Source organism: Maylandia zebra, linkage group LG13, assembly GCF_041146795.1.
Source record: "Maylandia zebra isolate NMK-2024a linkage group LG13, Mzebra_GT3a, whole genome shotgun sequence".
NCBI lineage: Eukaryota > Metazoa > Chordata > Actinopteri > Cichliformes > Cichlidae > Maylandia > Maylandia zebra.
Genome location: NC_135179.1, coordinates 27,165,326 through 27,185,549, shown reverse-complemented (window position 1 = coordinate 27,185,549; position 20,224 = coordinate 27,165,326). Strand labels below are relative to the sequence as shown.

Here is a 20,224-nt window from a genome sequence, read left to right as displayed (position 1 = left end):
TCCCATCACTCATTCACTTGTCAAACCATAAAGTTACTTTGAAAAAAGCAGCACCGTGCAGTTTGTAGGTCCACACTATGCACAGTATGATTCAGAGCACACGAAATCCAATCTGAAAAGCCACTTTTTGCAACACTTTCACATGTTATGTAACATGAAATGGACACACGCTTCCGTATATAGAAAGAAAAAAGTGACAAAGGTGAAGTGACAGACTAAATATCTCATACTGTGTTCGCATGTATTTTTATACACTCACTGGTACAACTGCGTGCTACCACAAATGTTGAAACAGCCAATCGCATGGCAGCAACTCAAAGCATTTAGGTATTCAAGATATCCTGCTGAAGTTCAGCTAGTGTATTCAAATGGGGAAGAAATGTTATTTGAGTGTTTCTGTGGTTGTTGCTGTGAGATCAGGAGGGTCTGACTATTTGAGAAACTGCTGCTCAACTGCGATCTTCCCACACAACCATCTCCAGGGTTTACAGAGAATGGTCCAAAAGCAAGAAACTGTGTGACAGCCCGTTCTCTTGGTGAAAACTCAACAACTCAATGCCAGAGGTCAGAGATTTGAGCTGATAGGAAGGTAACTGTAACTTAATTAACAAATCGTACCAAGCAAGGTGTGCATTCAGATGGTTAGGTCATGGATCCGTCCTGCCTTGTTCAGGCGAGAGGTGGTGGTGTAATGATGATGTCAGATATTTTCTTGGCTTCTTTGGGGCTTATGGTATGACTGTCCTCATACAGTATGCTGACTTCTGTTCTCATTGCGAGATCTGTTTAGATATTACCTTAAAAGTCCAAAGTTGTCTCTTTACTTCTTGGTATTTTCTTACCATGCACAACTTCCTCATATTACATCTTCCTCTGACTATGATTAAAGGCAGAGTAGACGTTTTTTTAGCAAAACAAAAACCGAGAAAAGAAATTCCCATGATGATCGCATACATGCTGTAGTAAATCAACTTCCTTCCAGGCTAACATGAGAGGCAGCATACTTGTTATTTTTCCTTCTTCTTTATAGAACAGGGTTACAACATGGTACTTTCCATGACATAATGACCTTAACAACAGATCATTTTTAAGGCTAAAAGCATAAGTTAGACATGCATTAACAAAGATATATTAGTTGAAACAGAGTGTTAAATAATAAAACACTCTGTTAGAGGAAGTTAGCAGAGTTGTACGTGTAATTGTGGCAAGTTCCAAGTCACCTTTCAATCTGTTGTATAACATACCGATAACTCGAAGTCATTCTCTAGAAATTTCCTATATATGAAGTTATCTACAGTTGGTAAAATATCAGTGTTTGGAAGGGTGGAATTGAAGTGAGTCAAGGCAGATGTGATGTAAGACACTCTCACACTTTTTGAGAGTGTGTGTGTGTGTGTGTGTGTGTGTGTGTGTGTGTGTGTGTGTGTGTGTGTGTGTGTGTGTGTGTGTGTGTGTGTGAAGGGGAGTGGAAAAGAGAAGTGATTTGTCTGACAGAGGTGGCTCGAGCAAATTCCCTCCCCTGTGTGAGAAGGACGTGACTAAACAAAGGCAGGGTTCATTTACAATTCTGCGAAAAATTCGGCAGTCGACCTTTACCACATGACAGGAATGTGGCCCGAAAAATGTAAACTTTTGGATCAAACATGAACATGGATACGTTAGGTAAACTGGCTGCTCCTGCCACAGCAAAGATCCGGTAAGAAGATGGGTTTTGTTGTAAATTTCGCGTGAGCGTTGTTGCTTTAAGCCAATTTTTAGTTTGTTTCAAATGTACAAGGAGTATAATTAGCAACAAAAAAAAGAAAAACAAAGCTATGATTTTTTTTATGTATCTTTTTTATGTTCTGCTTGGTAATATGTTCTGCAATTCATTACAAAACACTGTAAAACTACAAAAATGTCCATATAGACTTGTATTCATTGTATTCAGCAAAATGCCTCTAAACTCTGTCTGGAAAAGTGAAATGAGGAACTTATGTGAATGCTTCTTTGGAAAGTACTTTTTAAAGCTGAGAAACAAGACAAATTACATGTGCATGTACAACTGCATTTATTTATGACTTCTGTATGAAACCTTATGTTTGCGTTCCAGGCAGCTTCAGAAGATCGTTCAAGATATCAAGAAAAATGATGGCAGCTTCCTGAATAAACTAAAAAGGTCAGTTTCTTAGAATGAAAGCTTTGATTTTCTGCATGGGAAAGTTACACAGTTGATCAATTTATCTGTCCTGCTACAGTCAAAGAAAAGAAAAGCCTGGTGATCTAAAAGCAAAAGAAAAAAAAAGTCCATGCGGTTTGTGTACATGCACCAGTGGAGAATGTCGATTCCTCTTTCACAACCGTTGGAAAAAGAGACGCAAAGCAAAAATAACTAAAACAGATGGCATCTCTCTCACTTTCCTTTCCTGAAATGAGTCCCCTCAAAACACGCTAAGGATAGAAACTGACACACAAAGGCCATTTATTCAACTCGTGTCTTATGTTTGCAAAAGACTGCTAACTGCATTTGTGCGTGTCATCCTTTTGTGGTTTTACAGCCTTCATGAAGTGAACACACATTTGCTTAAGTTTAAGTGGTCAATGAGTGCACTTTGTTCCACTGCCGAGTTGTCTAATGACAGCGTGTGTGTGTGTGTGTGTGTGTGTGTGTGTGTGTGTGTGTGTGTGTGTGTGTGTGTGTGTGTGTGTGTGTGAGACAGGCTGACAAACAAACCGGTGCCCACAGTACCGGCGAGAGACTACAGAGGTAAGAACTGAGTCATTAGCCCATATAGTACACTGAAGGAATCAGACATGTAGATTACAGGTCACTGTAATCTACATGTCTGTACAGGGCACAAAGATTCACCTGAGCGGGGCTCCTTGTGTTATTCCTATCCCAGTACAGAAACATCAATGGGACACTTGCTACAAAAAAAAAAATAACTTTGACGTTTCTGACTCATCTCATTAAGACTCACAAAGTTTCTTTTGACTTCTGATGCTCTTGGACGGGATTTTTATTTTTTGTACAGCGTGGGGGTTTCAGACTTTGTCCCACGTGTCTCCTTTGTGCAACTGTAGGAATGGAAACTTTTAAAGAAATCAATCTGTACACATACAGCCATATGTATTTTTAACTCTAGAAACACAAATTTGACATTTTGAAAGAAGAGAAGTTTGCTATCACTCTCCAGTTTTGATTTGCCGATACCTGCTAGCTTTCTATGAAATAATCTCCTGAACTCTATCACCACATTAGACATAAACATTTACATCTGAATTACAAGTCATCAGGCTGGATTGTTATTTTTTAACGTACATCTTTGATTTTTTTGCCTCCGTGTCCATGCTTGAAGGTACAAATTTACTATTAAACAAACTGCAGCTCAGTCAGATCACCTGTTTTCAGATATTGGCTTGATAACCTCTTTGCTTAATTGTATAAAACTTACACAAAAGTAAAGTGTAAAAGTACAGAATGATAAAATTGCATCATTTTAAACGACTGAGAGACTTTAGTCTACAGTTCAAGAGGTGAGGAGACACACATCACTGGCTCCACAACCGAAACACTGAGTTTTGAGGTTTTACTCTAAAATTGTGCTCTAACACCTGCTGAGTTTCGTTGGTTGCCAGGTTTTACTGTTTTTAGAAATTTGGCTTTAATAACAGCAACGATTGCGTTTCCACATCTTGATTTCTTCCTCTTTGTTACGAAAATGCCTTAAACCTCTGTGTTTACAGATGACCACAGGGAAAGCGACGATCAGCTGTCGGATTCTGATTACGTAAGTTAGAAAAATGCTCATTTTAAATGATTCTTACACTTGCTGATACGCTTGCTATTAAAAGCGTGTTTATTCCAGGACAATGACACATATGAGGATCCACGTGATGATGACAGCTACGAACCTCCTCCTAGCCACAGAGTCTTCACCGCACCTCCCTCTGGTTCCTTCCCAAGGGGCGAGTATGTCGGTCAGTAGTCCTTTGACCTTTTTTGTCACTATACATACATGCTTTTTTTTTCTTTGCTTTTTTTTTTGTTTGTTTCACTGATGATGCTTTTGAAAATTTACGCAATGTTGACTTCTTTTTATAAAGTTTCTATAGCCTTGAAACTCACTCTTTTGCAGTCATCCCTACATTTCTGCAGAAGTGTGACAAACACACATTGAGTTGCAATACACCAAGCTGTCTCCATGCAAATGATGTCCCTTTTTCTGGTTCTGCTTCTCCTTTTCAGACAGCCCGCCCAAGCGGCCACCCAAGAAGCCCCTCCGCCCAACTAAGTTCAAAGAGCTACCCCCTGAACCCCCAAACGTGGGAAGTGATGAAGTAAGGCCACTTTGATGTGTCATTTCAGTTACATTTCACTACATATTTTAAAATATCTTCCAACGAATGTGGGGATGTTGTCTCTGTTGCTTTTTAGGAGGACTACATAAATCCAGAGGACAATGACAACTATATAGAACCTTCAGAGAATCCTAGCAGTAAGCTACAAGTCAAACATAGAGAAGAAAAAAAAAGATCTGTGCTTTGCAATATGCTGAATAACAGCTGGAATTTGAATTAAACCAGAAAACAACATAAAATACAAATAGTTACAGGAAAAATAATAACAGTCCTTTCTATGCTTTTCCTCATACGCAGTGAACAGTGGGAACAAAGCTACAAGAGACCTTCCCAAGTTACCACAGCGGACTCCAAGTCCCGGTGGGTAAAGCACATGGCCAGAGGGGTGTGCAGTGGTCCATCGTTTATCACGGGGGTTACGTTCTAAACGTATTTCGCGATCAGTGAAATCTGCGAAGTAGCCAACTTTATTTTTTACAATTATTATAGATGTTTTAAGGCTGTAAAACCCCTCACTACACACTTTATACACTTTTCTCACACAGGCATGAACATTTTCACACTTTTCTCTCTTGTTTAAACACTTTCAAAGTTCTAACCTTGGTAGAACAAAAAGTCCAGTATTATAGAATGAAACCAAAGGCACCCACGGTTGCTTTGATGGTGCAAAACGTCTCGTCAACATTGTTGTTTGTTGGGGATAAAACAAACATAGAGTACTGCACTTCCGAGTCACACTGCTAGCTTATTAAGATTTATGTCAATTTGACAAGCTGAACACATTCTGTACTGTGCAGGAGACACAGCACGAGATTGACTGACAATGGTCTACAGCCAATCAGAACGCAGAATAAAATGTGCTGTTAAAAAAAAAGAAAGAAAGAAAAAAAAGAGAAAAAACGTACAAAATTACACACAAAAAAAATCTGCGAAACAGCGAATCCGCAAAAGGTGAACCACATTATACCGAGGGACCACTGTACTACAAAGCAAGATTAATGGGTTAAAACGGTTTGCGCCAAGTGCAATGTACATTCTTTGCTGAGTGAATACATTTTACATGTGCAAGCAGTTAGGCTTTACTAACATCATGAACAAAGCCCAGCTGTAAAGTTGCAGCGGTGCAAACTGTGCACCTCATTGTCATGGGACTTTACTCATACGATGATGCAACAAAAAGTGTAAATGATTTTGTACTTGATTAGTATCTGCTGCTAAACGCTAATGTCAGCTTGACAACATGTTGTGTGCTAGTACCTCTTGTTGCAAAAACATTAGTTTGGGCACTTGTCAAAACGTTAGCGATTAGAGGCTAGGCTGCTTTGTTATTCTATCTTACTACATTTTTTTTAGTAGTAAATAAGTTTTGCATGTGTTTTGTAAACTACATTATCAAGTTTATTAAAATTAGAGCCTCACTATGCACTAGATTCAGTTCAGTTCAATTCAATTCAGTTTTATTTATACAGTGCCAAATCACAACAACAGCTACCTCAAGGTGCTTTATATTGTAAGGTAGCCCCTACAATAATATATACAGAGGAAAAACCCAACAATCATATGACCCCCTGTGAACAAGCACTTTGGCAACACTGGGAAGGAAAAACTCCCTTTTAACAGGAAGAAACCCCCAGCAGAACCAGGCTCAGGGAGGGGCGGGGCCATCTGCTGCGACCGATGGGGTGAGAGAAGGAAGACAGGATAAAAGACATGCTGTGGAAGAGAGACAGAGATAATAAGTATGATTCAGTGCACAGACCTCTCTATGCATCATGGGAATCCCCCAGCAGCCTACACGTATTGCAGCATAACTAAGGGAGGATTCAGATGAAAAGTTAAAAAATCTTAGAGGGTAATGAACCAACCACATCTCAACCACATCTCTATTCCCTTTGAATAGAGGCATGTATCTCACATTATGTAGTTGCTTCAGAGTTGTCCACAATATTGGTTTTAATAAAACCACTCCCCACAAGGGAAAGATGCGATAAGTGTTACAAAGAAAGTGCTGCACAAAAAACCTTGTGAGTAATTTAGTCGATAGCAGATTGCTGCGGTGACCCATAGTTTGCATGTAAGAACTCGGTTTGTCTGCAAATGCGAATGAGCAGCTGAGCAGTGGTAAATGGTAAATTCTTTTTCTGGCTTAAGTGTCACACAGTTTTATTTGGTACCTTCTGTGCAAACTACACGCAACTGCGTCAATCTGCTTTTCCAGCCTAAAGGCAAGAACAAAAAAGAAGCTCTGTCGTGACTCCTGTATTTAACAGGTTATTAGTAAATGCATGCAAATGCAAAGGATAGTTAAAAAGCAGCCGAAGAGGCCGATGTAAACCAGCACCAAAAGGTGGCTTTTTTGTTCTGCTGCCTGCCTAATTGATGCTGTGGTTATTTTTCAGATTTTTATGAAGTTCCTGACAAAGAGGTAGGACATTTATGTAAAATGTAATTACACATTTTTTACATGAATACTTGAATACTTGAAGCTGAACACTGTTTGCATTTTATGCTACCCTCACAGGACAATTCTCCAGCTCATCCAGGAAGCAGGTTAGTTTAATACTTTCCAGAGTTACATTCATTCATGTAGACAGACGTCCAAATCTGTGGTGGAATGTAACAAAGTAAATTTACTCAAGTACTGTATATAAGTGTAATATTAAGATTCTTAGATAGTAGTTTTTTTATTGCCATATTTTTGTAACACTTTTACTTTTTCAGTACTTTGTTATTGACTTGATATATTGAAGAACATGCATTTAATATTATAACAAGTGGTTAAATGTTAAATCAGTGTTCCTAACCTTGCTACCCTTCAAGCCCCAAAGACATAAAACTGTTTTGCAACTCTAAAAACTAACCAGGCGTATGTATCACTAATGCCTAACTCTTCAAGGAATTGTTTATACTAAATTTAAGTGTATGGCTAATACACTTGTACCTAAATATGATGTTAAATATAGAGCATTAATTCCCCTTTTATTTAATATTGGTACTTTTACTTGAGTAAATTATCTGAGCACTCTGTTATAAAGTACTTGTTATAAATAACAAATAAATAACAGTATTTGGAAATTATTTTGACTGCAACTATTAATAATTTCCTTGGATTTTTCTTTTAGATTATGTCCAACCCCAGCAAAACACTCATCATCTTTACCACCAAAACCCAGCCCCAGGTACGACTACCAAGACTCAAATTATGGCATGACCAATACTTTGTCATTACATTCTATTCTAATATTTGACGTATAGTGATGTTTTGGAGATTTCTTTTTCTTCTTCTTGTTTTTTAGAGTGAACATGAGGAAATCTCCCACGCATGTAAGTGATTACAAATTTTTAAGGCGCATAAAAGATACTGGACATTAAGAAGGATACCAATGGATTGGTGTTGTTATTATGCAGGTCCAGGAGACAACTGATGGGGATGAATATGAAGTTTGCGATCCAGACGATAGTGAGTATGAAATGAAATAAAAGAACTATTTGTTCAGAAAGGCCAGTAATATGTACTAGTAGTGTTGCTGTGGCAGGGTTCACCTGAAAGACCTTGGAAGTGTTTCACTGCTTATCAAAGTGATGGAGTTTTAGATTAGGTGTTCCCTTTTATGATAAGGTCCCCCACTCTGTATCATTACGAACAAACTGCCTGTATGCACACTGTGTTAGGTATATATAACTTATTGGACAGAGCAACACATTTTGTAGTTTTGCCTCTGTACACCACCGCAATGGATTTTAAACCAAACAACAATTATGTTAAAGTGCAATCAAGGTTTTTTACAAAAAAGATATATTAACTAAGAATTTAAGAATTAGAGCAATTTTTATAAATATTTTTTTCAAACATCCAAAATTGTTTGGAAAAACTCTTTTTATATGCAAGTATTGATTTCAATACTTGGATTAAAATCTTTAATTTAATTTTCCCATTAGGCTAGAAACCACAAACATCACCAAATGCTGTGTTTATTCCTTTAAGATGCTTTGCCACTGTAATTTGTTGCCTATTTGTTCATTTTTTCACTCTGATCTATCTTCAGTAACTGAAATATATGCTTTATTAGGTTGGGATCATGCAACTCACTTGACATTCGAAGAATATACCAAGTTTTTGCCTTGAGAACCTCTTGAGTTGCTTTTGCAGTATGGTCTGGGTGATTATCCATTTGCACTGTGAGGTGTTTTTTAGCATTTGGCTCAATCTGAGAGTATAGCCAGTCCTCTACACATCACAATCATCCTGTTACTTCTATAGTCACATCATCAAAAAACACTAGTGACCCATTTCCACTGGCAGCCATGCATGACCATGCCATAACATTGCCTCCACCAAGTGTGACAAATAATGTGGCATGCTTGGATCCCAGCTGTTTCTCTCCATCTTCATACTTTTTTCTTCTGATCTTTCTTATACGAATTCATCGCAGTTTAATCTGTCCAAATAACTGATTTTAGTGCCATGCAGGCTCTTTTAGATGTTTTCTAGCAAGTATGATCTGGCCTTCTTGCTCTTTAGTATAGCCAAAGGTTAGCACTTTGTTGTAACCCACTGTATTTGCATTAATGAAGGTGTCTCTTGAATTTACAATTTTCCAATGTTACACCGCCTACATAGTGTAAATAATGGGTGCTTCTTAGCTATGGAAATAATTCTGTCAATTTTGACACTTTGGGTGTCATCAGTGGGCTTTCAGGTCTTTGTGACCTTTATGAACAAATTTTTTATTTTAGCATTTTGGCTGCTGCCACGTTGGTTTTTAGGGCCAGAACTTTCCATATACAGGTGGCTTGAGTGCTAAGCTAACACTAGCAAGCTCAGTAGAAAGCTACACCCAAACATGGTACAGTTACAGACGCAAACATACTGATATGATATGTCTGTGAAGGTCATCCAGGTCATCGTAGTCAAAGGAGCTTGCAAAGAAAAGCATCTGGACTTCTTTAAGTTGCTTGAAGACGTTTCACCTCTCATCCGAGAAGCTTCTTCAGTTCTAAGGTCAAATGGTGGAGAGTCCCAGATATAAACCTAGTGGGAGTTTCCCCCCACAGAGGGACAAAAGGACCCCCTGATGATCCTCTAATTGCCTGAGCCAAGGTGTGAAAATGGGTGTGGCTCACAATCAGCCAGGGTTTCAGGTGAACTCATTGTGAAACCTGGCCCCACCTTATCATGCGAATTCCTGAGGTCAGATGGCCCAGGATGTGAGTGGGCGTTCAGGCGTCTGGGGAGGGATCTCAAAACTGGATTATAGATGGCAGACAGTTGGTGTCGTAAACCACCGCCTCTGTTCAAAGATGGTCGCTCACAGTGGACATAGATGCTTCTTTCACTCCTCTTTCAAACCATCTGTCCTCTCTGTCCAAAATGGGAACCTTGGCATCCTCGAAAGAGTGTCCTTTATCCTTAAGCTGCAGATGGACTGCTGAGTCTTGTCCTGTGGAGGTGGCTCTTCTATGTTATGCCATGCGCTTGTGAAGTGGCTGTTTGGTCTCTCCAATGTAGAGGTCTGGGCATTCCTCGCTGCACTGTACAGCATACACCACATTGTTAACATACACCACATTGTTACGCTTTTCTTTGCAAGCTCCTTTGAATACTGATATGATACTAGACTTTCACTCAACAAAGTTGAAGCACAAACCTTTTAAGGAGTACCACTGTAATCCTTACTATCTGTAAGTTAATCCATTGAACTGCTACAAAAGGCATTACACCACAAACAGGATCAAAGGTTGCAGTTCAGGTCATTCGTATTAGTCAAGATCAGGCCAAGTAAAAAGCGTCAGATGCAGTGGTGTAAAGAACGCCACTCTCAAGTGACAAATAACTTTTCTACGATGGAATGACTAATTTATAATTTCAAAAATACTGACATAACTAGCATTTATACTGTATAGGGAACCCAGTAATACACTCATATAACTGCTTTGTATTTGCTCTTCTAGGTCCTGGGAGGAATCGTCCTCCACGTCTACCTAAACCTATACCCAGAGAGTAAGCATCACTTACCCTAACATTATTTCAGTTAACATAAAGCTATGAGCTCAAAGAATAGAATAAGTGATCATTTCATTGTTTTCCACAGGAGGTCACCAAAACCACCTCTAGGACCGGTAGGAATTTAATTTAAATGAAAGCAATGCAAACAATGTTAGAATATTATAATTATCTGATTAAATGTCTAGTTTTTCATATAATACACTCATCCCTGTCAACATTACACACTTTCACTGATGACGGTGAAAGAAATACTAAATATGACTTTCATTCCAGAGGCCAGATTTAAAAGCAAAGGACTGTGAAAGTAAGTATTTTAATTAACTCCCATTATTAGCCACACCTGACTGAGCCTTTAATAAACACTGGACAATCAGCCAATTAGTGCAATCTGCTTCCATAATTGTGTGCACAGCTTTAGCACACATCTCATTTCCTCTGTGGTTTCCACTTGCTTTCCCATTATCACTTAATTGCAGAAGCACACGAGCAGTACAGACAGTGCATAAGAATGACAGACGAGTTGGACTGTAGTAGATTTTACCGTCATTTACAGATTTTTCACATTAAATCTATTCCAGTTATAAGGACTTAAATATACAGACTGAAAATGCTTTGTTGACAAATTTTACAAACTGCTGATTACTGAAAAATTATCTTTATTTTCTACTTATACCTAAACAGTAAGCAGACTAATTTCAGCATGTCTGTATTTTTCAAGGCAAAACACTGCCTTTGGCTCATAATGAACAGAAGACTCCTCCAAAAGCCTTTACACTGGACTTTCAGCGACCAAAGTAAGTGGTAAAAAATGTCTTTAAGCACAGCTTTGTACTGTGCACTCACTGACGTCTGCTCTGTTTGTGGACTCTGTCTTGCAGAATTCCTATTCCACAGTTTACCTCCCCAAGTAAGTGTGGGCCCCCCTTGTGTCTAACATCCACGTACACGGGAATTTTGCACTTCAATGTAAAATGACATAAATTCTTTATTTTCGCAGAGCCTCATGAAAATGACACAGGAGATCAAGATAAGGTGTGCTCTTAAAACAGTAGACTGCAAAGATGTTTTTCATAATATATTTGTAACCCTCATTTCCCTTCACTTTATTTCAGGATGCAGACATCTATAGGAAACCCTGGTATGCCAGTGGGTGCGACCGAAAAACTGCTGACGATGCCTTGTTTCGCTTGAATAAAGTGAGAATCTTCTTGGTGAGAAGAGAGAGCTGCTGAGCCGTCATTTTTGTAATCTGGGTTTGACTCTGAGCTTTTTCTGTTTCAGGACGGAGCATTTATGGTGAGAAAGAGCTCTGGTCATGACGCACAGCAGCCGTATACGTTAGTGGTGTTTTACAATGGCAGAGTGTACAACATCCCAATCCGCTATATACCAAGCACTCAGCAGTATGCTCTGGGAAGAGAGAAGAAAGGGGAAGAGGTAAATATACGTCTTTGATAGGTCTGTTCAGTTTAAGTGTATCTGTACTTTAGTAAGAGCCCTTTTATGCCTGTCTAGGCTGCTGTTTGTCAGAATTGTGACACTAACAGTGCCCAACACTTTACAGGTAACACATTAGTGTGGCAAATACCACAAAACTTACTATTTACTGCACTACTTGGTACAATAAATAACAACAGATATACTTTATGCTTCATTTAACCCACATTTAAGAAATTCTAAATAGGATGAGGATAGTAAGCATGCACAATAGTAGTAGCGTAAATGCTAAAGAAACGTGGCTATATCTGGGAATTCGGTTAGAATTCATTTTGTTATTTAAACGTCTACTTTTCAAAATGTTTGGAAATTTTCTGCTTACTTACAGCGTTTACGGTAAATGGACAGATTTTTTATATAGTGTTTTTCTACACTACCTAAACACCTTATACAACTTGCCTCATTCACACAAGCATATTTTTCTGTGCGTTTTCCTACGTAAGTGTTTTTTATCTAATGTTCACACACATTTATGCTCTGATGGATGCATCGAGAGCAACTTGGGTTTGTGTCTTACCCAAAGATATCATTTTCCCAAGCAAATGATCTGCCTAGCTGATTTGGCACAGGTTCTGTGCTGGCTGTCCTACCTGATGATGAAACCCTACCCTTTCATCTGGGCTTAGGACCAGCACCAGAGGTGTATTGGCTTGTGAGTCCTCGTGGGCTCTTGCGTGTCAGGCAAAAGCTAGGGGAAATTATTCCTTTTTCAAGCTACATAAACCAAAAAGATTTTCCAATTTAATCAGTAGTGTTATGAATTAGAAAGGTACCCTGCTTTATTAATAATTATTAGACTCATATTAAAGAAACAACAACACTATGACTGTCTTCTTAAAAAACGAATCACCTTTTTTGCAAATTTCCCTTTTGAATAAACTTCCTAAATGAAAGGTCCCATATTAAAGCCTTTTTTAACAAGTTCATTTAACTCACCTGGCCCCAGGGCCTACAAACTGTAGACATTATTATTATTATTATTATTAAAACGCTTTCTACCTGTCAGCTTGTTTTTTCACCTAAAGGGTCATCCAGTGATTCGTGAAGTTGGCCGCTGTGGTTAGATAGTAGATAGTAGTATTTACCAATCAGATTGTTGGTAGGTTAATCCGCAGTCCATTAGTCAAAGCATCAGGTTTGTGTGTGAATGTTAGAAAAAGGTTCTTAGACATAGATAAGAGCTGTATGAATGTGTGTGACTGAGTGAATTACACTTGTAGAAAGTGTTTTGATTGCTTAAATTGAGTAGAAAGGCAACACATAAGTACCAGTCCATTTACCCTTACCATTAATTTATAGTGCCACAAGTCTGTGGCCAAAAAAGAGCAATGATATGAGAGTCTTATGAAAATTCCGAAATCCTGCTCATCATGAGATCTGGCCAGCATGAGATTTAAAAAAAAACTCCTGCAAACCTCAAGAACCTTTTACTTCCACTTGATCAATGGAATCGATTCCATTAAATGTAGCATTTCACATTATACTTACGTAACAAAACTACATGAAAAACTTGCATATAATTAAATTACTTTAAGTCAGCATTTTGGGAATAGATATATTTTTGTCTTTAGGCAGCATCGTTGTAAAATGTGCCATATTCAAATACGTTTTCAAAAATGGCATCAACATGCACGCATAAAGACAAGGCCATGTCCTAACACAGAGACCTACACAGTGGTGGACAGGGTTAAAATGATCTCAAGCCTCATCCTAATGCTGTAAACATTTTCCTTTAGTCTAACAGAATATTCTCCTTTGTGGGGGGTTTTTTTCTCATTGCAGCACTTCAGCAGCATCTCTAAGATCATTGAGAACCACCAGAGAAACCCCCTGGTGCTGATTGACAGTCAGAGCAATGCCAAAGAAGCCACCAAGTTATGCTACCCAGTGAAGCCCTAGGCGACCCTCGGTGACTCCAAACAGCAGAGTGATTGGTGCCGAGCGACTCGGTCCACTGTGTTTGCTGACTTTACAGAGGTCACTGGGGGCTGTTGCTCTGTCACTTAAAAAGGCAGGTTTGAAACACACCCGAGTGCAGAGCTTGATTGTTTCAAAACAAGCACAGGAGTCACCCAGTGCGGGCGTGCATGAGAACCTCACCAACACGGAAGCTTCCATCGTGTTATGTTAAAGATTATTTAGATTGACACCCTGGCGAGTGATGTGACATTACAGTGTTACACTGATAATGAATCGTCTTTCCCCAATTTTCTGAGAACTTATCTTGACAGAATTCCTACTTGTGATAATTCTTTTTTTCCTTTTGACCTAATGCAGCATCAAGTGGTCTGACACTATATGATATATGATTTTATGTATGCATTTCTGCCAAACTGACTAAGAACTGTGTGTGAAAAGCAATCCTTTTTCTACTGTCCACAATGACACCTTGAATTGTAAATCTACAATTATAACTTGCCGAATTGGCATAAATAACGTACACAGAATACTAGAATGTGTCTAGAGCTGGACTTTGAGCTCTACAGGGGACACCAACCAGGTTCAGAATAAACCGCAGGAGCACGCAATGGGATTTCAATAAGCGTGTGAGCCAGACAACACAAATTCAAACCCATCCCAACCCTTAATCTGTGGTTAGGATGTTGTGCAGGAGCAGCAGCCCCATTATCTTTTTCCCCTTCTTCAATGGTGGAAGGACTGCACACTGGACCTGCCTGCACTGATGGCCATGCAGAGCTGAAGTAGCACAGACACAGAGAACTTTTAAACTCATGTTTTATTCACTTTTTTTTTAATGCTCAGTTGGTAAACAGTGTTTTAAAATGAATCAAGGAATGAGACAGCTTTGCTGTGAGCAGAAAGAAGCAGGAAGCAGTAGGTTTATGATAGCAATACTTCAAGGAGCAATTTCTACAAGGTTGTATATTTGGTTTTAATAAAAAAAACTTTTGTCTCGTATATTCAGTCACAACAAAATGCCACCAGGAACTTACAAAGTCTTCCATTTATTCTCTCTTCAATATGTAATGCTATCACACTCGTGTACATTTGTTGCATAAAAATAATTCCTAGGCACTTTGTGAAAAATTCTCAGGTTATATAATATTTTGTACCTCTAGCAGAACTATGTACAATTATAAATCTCAGAAGCTAAACTGAAAAAGAATTATTCACACTTATGAAACGGAGATTCATGCACAATTTATATACATACATCCATTCAATAGTCAGACACAAACAAACACAAGACAGCAGGCACACGTTTCTCTCTTTCTCTCTGTGAATACTGAGGGATCACGGCTGCATGAGGAAATGTCGAGCCACAGTAGGACACCGGTTGAGATTGTCATAGGCTTCGGCCTGATAAGGTGAGGTAACGGGAAATGTATATCCTGCTTTCATAGTGCAATCAAAGGATAAGATTATCATCATTTCAAGTCAAACAGAGGAAATGCACGGAGGACCAAAAAAAATTTAATTAAATAAAAATCATGATCAGATCATCGAGGCCTATTTAAGTTCAAAAATCTAGGTTTGATTTTTTTTTTTAAGAACTCAATTTGTCACTGAACATGACAACACAGGTATGTTTTGAAAGTAGTCCTCAGTGTATTAGCTCCCACTGCATGAACAAATGCATCAAAATATTCTCTTGCAGTTAATACTATATTGGAACATAATTTGGAGTTTACACAAAAGGGGGGGGGAAAAAAAAAAAGCAAATACACTTATTTTGCTAATGGCCTGGGGAGGAAACGCATATAGGAAGCACATAAAGGCTAAACCGAAGTATCATAAATAAATGTTTCATAAAACAGCTTATTGGGGTTTTGGTTTTTTTGTTTTAAACACACAGTTTTGGTTTATCTGAGTAACTTGTGGGTCCCTGTGACCCATTCCAAAAAACATAAATATTACAGCTACCACACTGTATAGCCTACCCGTACATAAACTGATCCGTAAAACAGATGGTATGGCAAATATACATATTACAGTGTTCTATAAAGATTTCATACAACAGTGTACTTATGTCACCTTAAATAAAGCTATTGCGTAGACAATAAGACAAACAAAGAACAAAATTATCAACGCCACTTCCTTGTGGCTTTACAAATAATCACTCATCTCCAAAAAGAGGTGCATCAAGCTACTCAGACTGGGAGAGACAATAGGTAAAAATACCCTGAGAATGTGAACCCTCCAGGAAGCATGACTTGATTCTTATCAAAGAAAAGAAGAAGAAAAAAACAACAACAACCTTTTAAACGTAAAAATAAAAATGGTTTCCATTATTGCGTTCTCTTATTGCAAATTCACCTTTTTCCAGACTATTTTAAGTTTGCTTTGGGTTGTTTTGTTTTTTTAAATCCAGTGTGTGCGACATTTAAGAGTTTTCGCAGTTTGGCCTATTCCACTCCATCAGGTGCCGCTGCCGGTGGGCCAGCCACATTTCCTGACTGGTGAAGACCCTGCCACAAAACCAGCAGCGAAACTTCGTCACGACGTCTCTGCTGGGAGACATCACGCCCACCATTTCGTACTTTTTCCTGCTCAACCTGCGAAGTTTGAACTTCAAAGAGAACCTTTCCTGCACTGAGTTTTTACCGCTCCATGCGGCTTCCGTTAGGTCGTCTGCCGCAGGGAGCTCGCTGCTCAAAGCCGAGAGCACGTTCAGAGTCCTGCGTGACAGTGTGACCTTCTGCACATCTCCTCTGTACCTGTTCACAACCTCCATGATCCTGGCCACCTCAGGAATGTCAGCATCGGGATGATTTAGCACTACAACAGGCTGGTCTCCTGTTGGACGCTTTACCAGCTGAGAGGGATTTAAGGCTACCAACTTCAAGGTCCTCTCCAGATCTTTTGGGACGGGCTGCCACCAACAGCCAGGGGCTGATGAGGGCTCTTCTTGGATGGCTTTACCAGCAGGTGAATGGTTTTTGTTGAGGATGTTTGTGAAGGAGTCTACAGGTACTTCTCCAAATTTCACCCCTTCAATGCTCCGATCACTCAGCTTTGCAGATGGGCCACAGCAGGAACCCATCTTATCTGCAAAATAAAAAGTAAAAAACACTCAGCATATTTAAAATTACAACTCAAAGTTCAAATATTGGGAATAAAATGCCGTTGGAAATTAAATCTTCAGACATTTTATGTAGAGAAAGTAGAAATTCTAATTTTACCTCGTGTTGGAAGAGCCGGTTGGGAAATAGAGGAAGACTGGGCGCTGGTTTGAGGAGTCACTCCATCAGCAGCAGAACTCATCTCATCATTCGACTCAGGGTAGCGACTGCCATTCTGCGATGGCTCAAGCCCTACATTCTCAAGGCTTGCTTCAGTCACTGACCCAGCCTTTGGATTTGTTGGACTCATCCAAAGGGCTGAAATGCTCTTGTCAACTTCCATGAAGTTCAGCAACTTCTCTGCATCGCCCTCCAGTTCTTGATGTGCCGGAATCAAACCTTCACGTAGATCTGGCGTGTTTGCAGTCATATTTCTAGAACTTGTTGGTTTTGCAGTGCATCCTGGAGTGAAGTCCTCTTTTGGCTTTGATTGCTGAATTGAGCTAATGGCTTCAAATTGGTCATAGAGTTCAGTCTCTGAACCTTTGGTCCATTTCTTCTGGTGTACTTCTAATGGGCACACGGTTTGGACAATCTGTACAGTCTCCTCCATTGCCGTATGAGGATATTGCAGTCCATGCTGGCCACTGCCCTCTGATGGAGACAAAGAAGTTTGTGACACCCACTGCTTGTCCTTCACAGGATTTTTTTTCAATACTATCTTTAAGGACAGCTCTGGTGACCTTTTATTTGCTTTTTTAAACCTGGTCTTCCTTTTACGCCGTCGACATTTCCTCTTGTTTTTTGGCATGACTTTATATTTGGGCATTTGCTCCTCAGCCTCCTTTGTCAACTTCAGATCACTGGAAACATGATTGCCATCACCATAAACAGGCCCCTCCAGCTTTTTAATATGCTCTTCAGTTTCCTGAACAATCTTTAGTTCCTGATTCTCTCGGTTTTCCTGGATGCGAGTGCACTCCGTTGGCTCAGTGTGGGCTGATGCCGGGACATCATTATGTAGTTTATTTTCAGCATGCAGACACGGAGCACACTCGTTCAAAGTCGAGTGACATCCATTTTGGTTGACCACGCACTGAGCATCGCCAGCAGCACTTTCAGCTTCCTTATCTGATGATGCCACCGTTTTCAACCTTTTGCCGTAAGCAGCACCGTTCTGAGCTACAGTTATCTTGTTCTTCAGCGTCAGAACAGTAAGATCTGATGACACGATGCTGTTCTCCTGCATGGGGAGAAGATTTATATCTTGCGGGATGTTTGACAGAACAGTTTTCAAGGCCTTGGTCCATTTCTGGTCACCGGTTTCTCCTGCAACAGATTTCATCAGAAACTTTTGAGTCTCCTCTAGTGTCGTTTGTGGATCTGACAGATGGCAGTATTTATCCAAGAATTCTTTCCCGGGCAGAGAAAGGCAGTCCGGCGTCAGCCAGCGCATTTCCCTAACTGCACTTCTTGTTCTGGGCTTCACATTGGGGATTGTATCATTTGGTTGTATTGCTAGAGAATGAACCGCCTTCCTTTTTTTCTTCTGGTTGCCATTTTGGCACATATGGGCAGTCTTAATGTGCTTAGTTATCAACCATTTCTGAGATGCCTCAAAGCCACAGAGATGACAGTGTAACCTTTGAGTAGTTGATAGCTGATTCACGTCCTTTGTTTGCACCAACAGATCATCGGCTCCTTCCAGGTCCAAATTATGTATGTACACATGCTCTAAAAATACTCTAACATCACCTGTGGAGAATTTCTGGCACATTTCACATGAGTATTTGCCGTTTGGGCAGTGATACGCAGTCAGGTGAGCACTGAATTCAGGCCATGTGCGTCTAATGTCATCATTGCATATGCTGCAGCTAGAAAAAGTGTCTTTGTGGCTTAATAGGTGGACCTGAAGATAGGAGAACTTGTCTGTGCTAAAACTACATACATGACAGGAAAAAAATGGGGCAATCCCTCTGTGTTTTTCCTCAAAGTGTCTCATTAAGTCTTTGGGAACATATTCCAAATTGTCACTGCACTGAGAGCAGGTGAACCGGAGCGCATTCCCATGGTTATTTGTCCCGCACTGGCTTTGCGGCACTTCCTGCGAGGGCTTCTTTGATGAAGGCCGCACTGTGCTCTGCTCCCACTCCTCTGATATCTTTTTTGGTCCACGCTTATCTTCATTTTGCATAGCTAGGGGCTGAACGGCATTCTTCCTGAGGTGGAGCTGTTTGTGGCGGTCTCTGTTCTTATTGTTGGTACGCTGTTTATTATCTCCTGCAGATGTAGCTGTGCAGATACCCACCGAATCCATGGTTTTATTTTGTTTTTTTCCAGATTTCTGAAAGTGCAGAAAAACACAAGCAATTTGGTCATACTGTACTTTATTCTCTGTGCTTCATCATTTTACAGCTGCTGCATTCACTGTCCTGCTCTGCATCCTAATTTAATACAAGTCCACCTGTTGCTGGCCATGGTTCAAACTGTGTCTACCTGGATGTAAAATTACACATATGGTACAATAATAATAAACTATTTGCGACTACCAGGTGCAGGAAACCCACCTGCTCCATTTATGAACTTTCATGCACTGCATAAACCCAGCATATATGTGCTATGCTAAGCGATGCAGCTAAAAACATCCCTCTCGACTCAAAAAATTAAATAAATGACGCACATAAACAAGAATAGACTGAGCTAGCACTTTTTAGCAGATTAAACAGAGGGGTGCTGCGCGGCCATTGTGCAGTTTGACTTGACCACAACAAAGTGACAAGACTCGCTTTGTAGAGAGACAACGACCGCCTCGGGAATAAAGTTAGACAAAACCGTAGCACCCGAGTCTCTCCACTATCGCACAAACAGGAGTGTTTTTAATTTGGTGACCAAGCTAACTGTTAAAACTGAGGCGGCGTTTAACTGATTTGAATTAACGTGACGCAGAAGAGCTTACAAAGACGGAATAACTTGAGGGATACAAAGCGTGCCAACAAAGTTACACCGCATCCGTTTATTCATCTCGCGTCGACTTTTTACTGCACAAAGACCCGAGCGGTTGAATAAATCATTAATAAAGCCGTAGCTGTTTAACTAGTAGTCTCTGAATTTTTTTCTTTTTTTTTCTTTTTTTTACCTTTTCTTTTGTGGAGAGCTTGACAGCTCAGCGAGTGGCAGCCATGATGGTTTTTCATCCGGGGATTACAGCCTCTGAGCTGCTTTTAGCCTTTAGCCGGGTGCCTCCGTCCTGTCCCGGGCCTACAGCTAAGCACAGACGCCGAGCTGATTTAATGGGGAAAACAGCTCTCAGTGTGCCCACGTAGCGTAGTTTAAAAAAAAAAAAAAAAACTTCTGC

At 39.8% G+C, this 20,224-nt stretch overlaps 2 protein-coding genes across 3 annotated transcripts in view; one reads left to right on the top strand and one right to left on the bottom strand.

The window, feature by feature from the left end:
* Nucleotides 1-15,508, top strand: part of blnk (B cell linker) — a 25,715-nt gene extending 10,207 nt beyond the window's left edge. Inside the window, exons 1-22 of one of the 2 annotated variants that reach the window (XM_004554550.5) lie at nt 1,535-1,696; nt 2,093-2,158; nt 2,700-2,746; nt 3,727-3,770; nt 3,849-3,960; nt 4,229-4,320; nt 4,418-4,478; nt 4,639-4,701; nt 6,741-6,766; nt 6,863-6,891; nt 7,464-7,520; nt 7,638-7,665; nt 7,750-7,801; nt 10,294-10,342; nt 10,434-10,461; nt 10,622-10,652; nt 11,067-11,142; nt 11,227-11,255; nt 11,346-11,380; nt 11,461-11,544; nt 11,630-11,785; nt 13,628-15,508. In XM_004554550.5, the coding sequence (XP_004554607.3) occupies nt 1,644-1,696; nt 2,093-2,158; nt 2,700-2,746; nt 3,727-3,770; nt 3,849-3,960; nt 4,229-4,320; nt 4,418-4,478; nt 4,639-4,701; nt 6,741-6,766; nt 6,863-6,891; nt 7,464-7,520; nt 7,638-7,665; nt 7,750-7,801; nt 10,294-10,342; nt 10,434-10,461; nt 10,622-10,652; nt 11,067-11,142; nt 11,227-11,255; nt 11,346-11,380; nt 11,461-11,544; nt 11,630-11,785; nt 13,628-13,744 (1,335 nt within the window). In that variant the 5' untranslated portion in view covers nt 1,535-1,643 and the 3' untranslated portion in view covers nt 13,745-15,508. Of the gene's footprint in view, nt 1-1,534; nt 1,697-2,092; nt 2,159-2,699; nt 2,747-3,726; nt 3,771-3,848; nt 3,961-4,228; nt 4,321-4,417; nt 4,479-4,638; nt 4,702-6,740; nt 6,767-6,862; nt 6,892-7,463; nt 7,521-7,637; nt 7,666-7,749; nt 7,802-10,293; nt 10,343-10,433; nt 10,462-10,621; nt 10,653-11,066; nt 11,143-11,226; nt 11,256-11,345; nt 11,381-11,460; nt 11,545-11,629; nt 11,786-13,627 lie in introns of those variants that run through there. The other variant, XM_004554549.5, reaches the window with a different exon arrangement.
* znf518a (zinc finger protein 518A) lies at nt 14,565-20,224 on the bottom strand. Its single transcript, XM_004554551.4, has 3 exons — nt 20,006-20,224; nt 16,990-19,213; nt 14,565-16,855 (listed from the first exon to the last, which is right to left on the bottom strand). The coding sequence occupies exons 2-3, from the start codon at nt 19,184-19,186 to the stop codon at nt 16,191-16,193; spliced, it is 2,862 nt and encodes a 953-aa protein (XP_004554608.2). The 5' UTR covers nt 19,187-19,213; nt 20,006-20,224; the 3' UTR covers nt 14,565-16,190.

Excerpts from the sequence above, each read along its gene's own strand:
- znf518a (XM_004554551.4), bottom strand. The coding sequence starts at position 19,186 with ATGGATTCGGTGGGTATCTGCACAGCTACATCTGCAGGAGATAATAAA. Across the intron at positions 16,856-16,989 it reads ACCGGCTCTTCCAACACGAG|ATAAGATGGGTTCCTGCTGT; the intron begins GTAAAATTAGAA and ends TTTATTTTGCAG.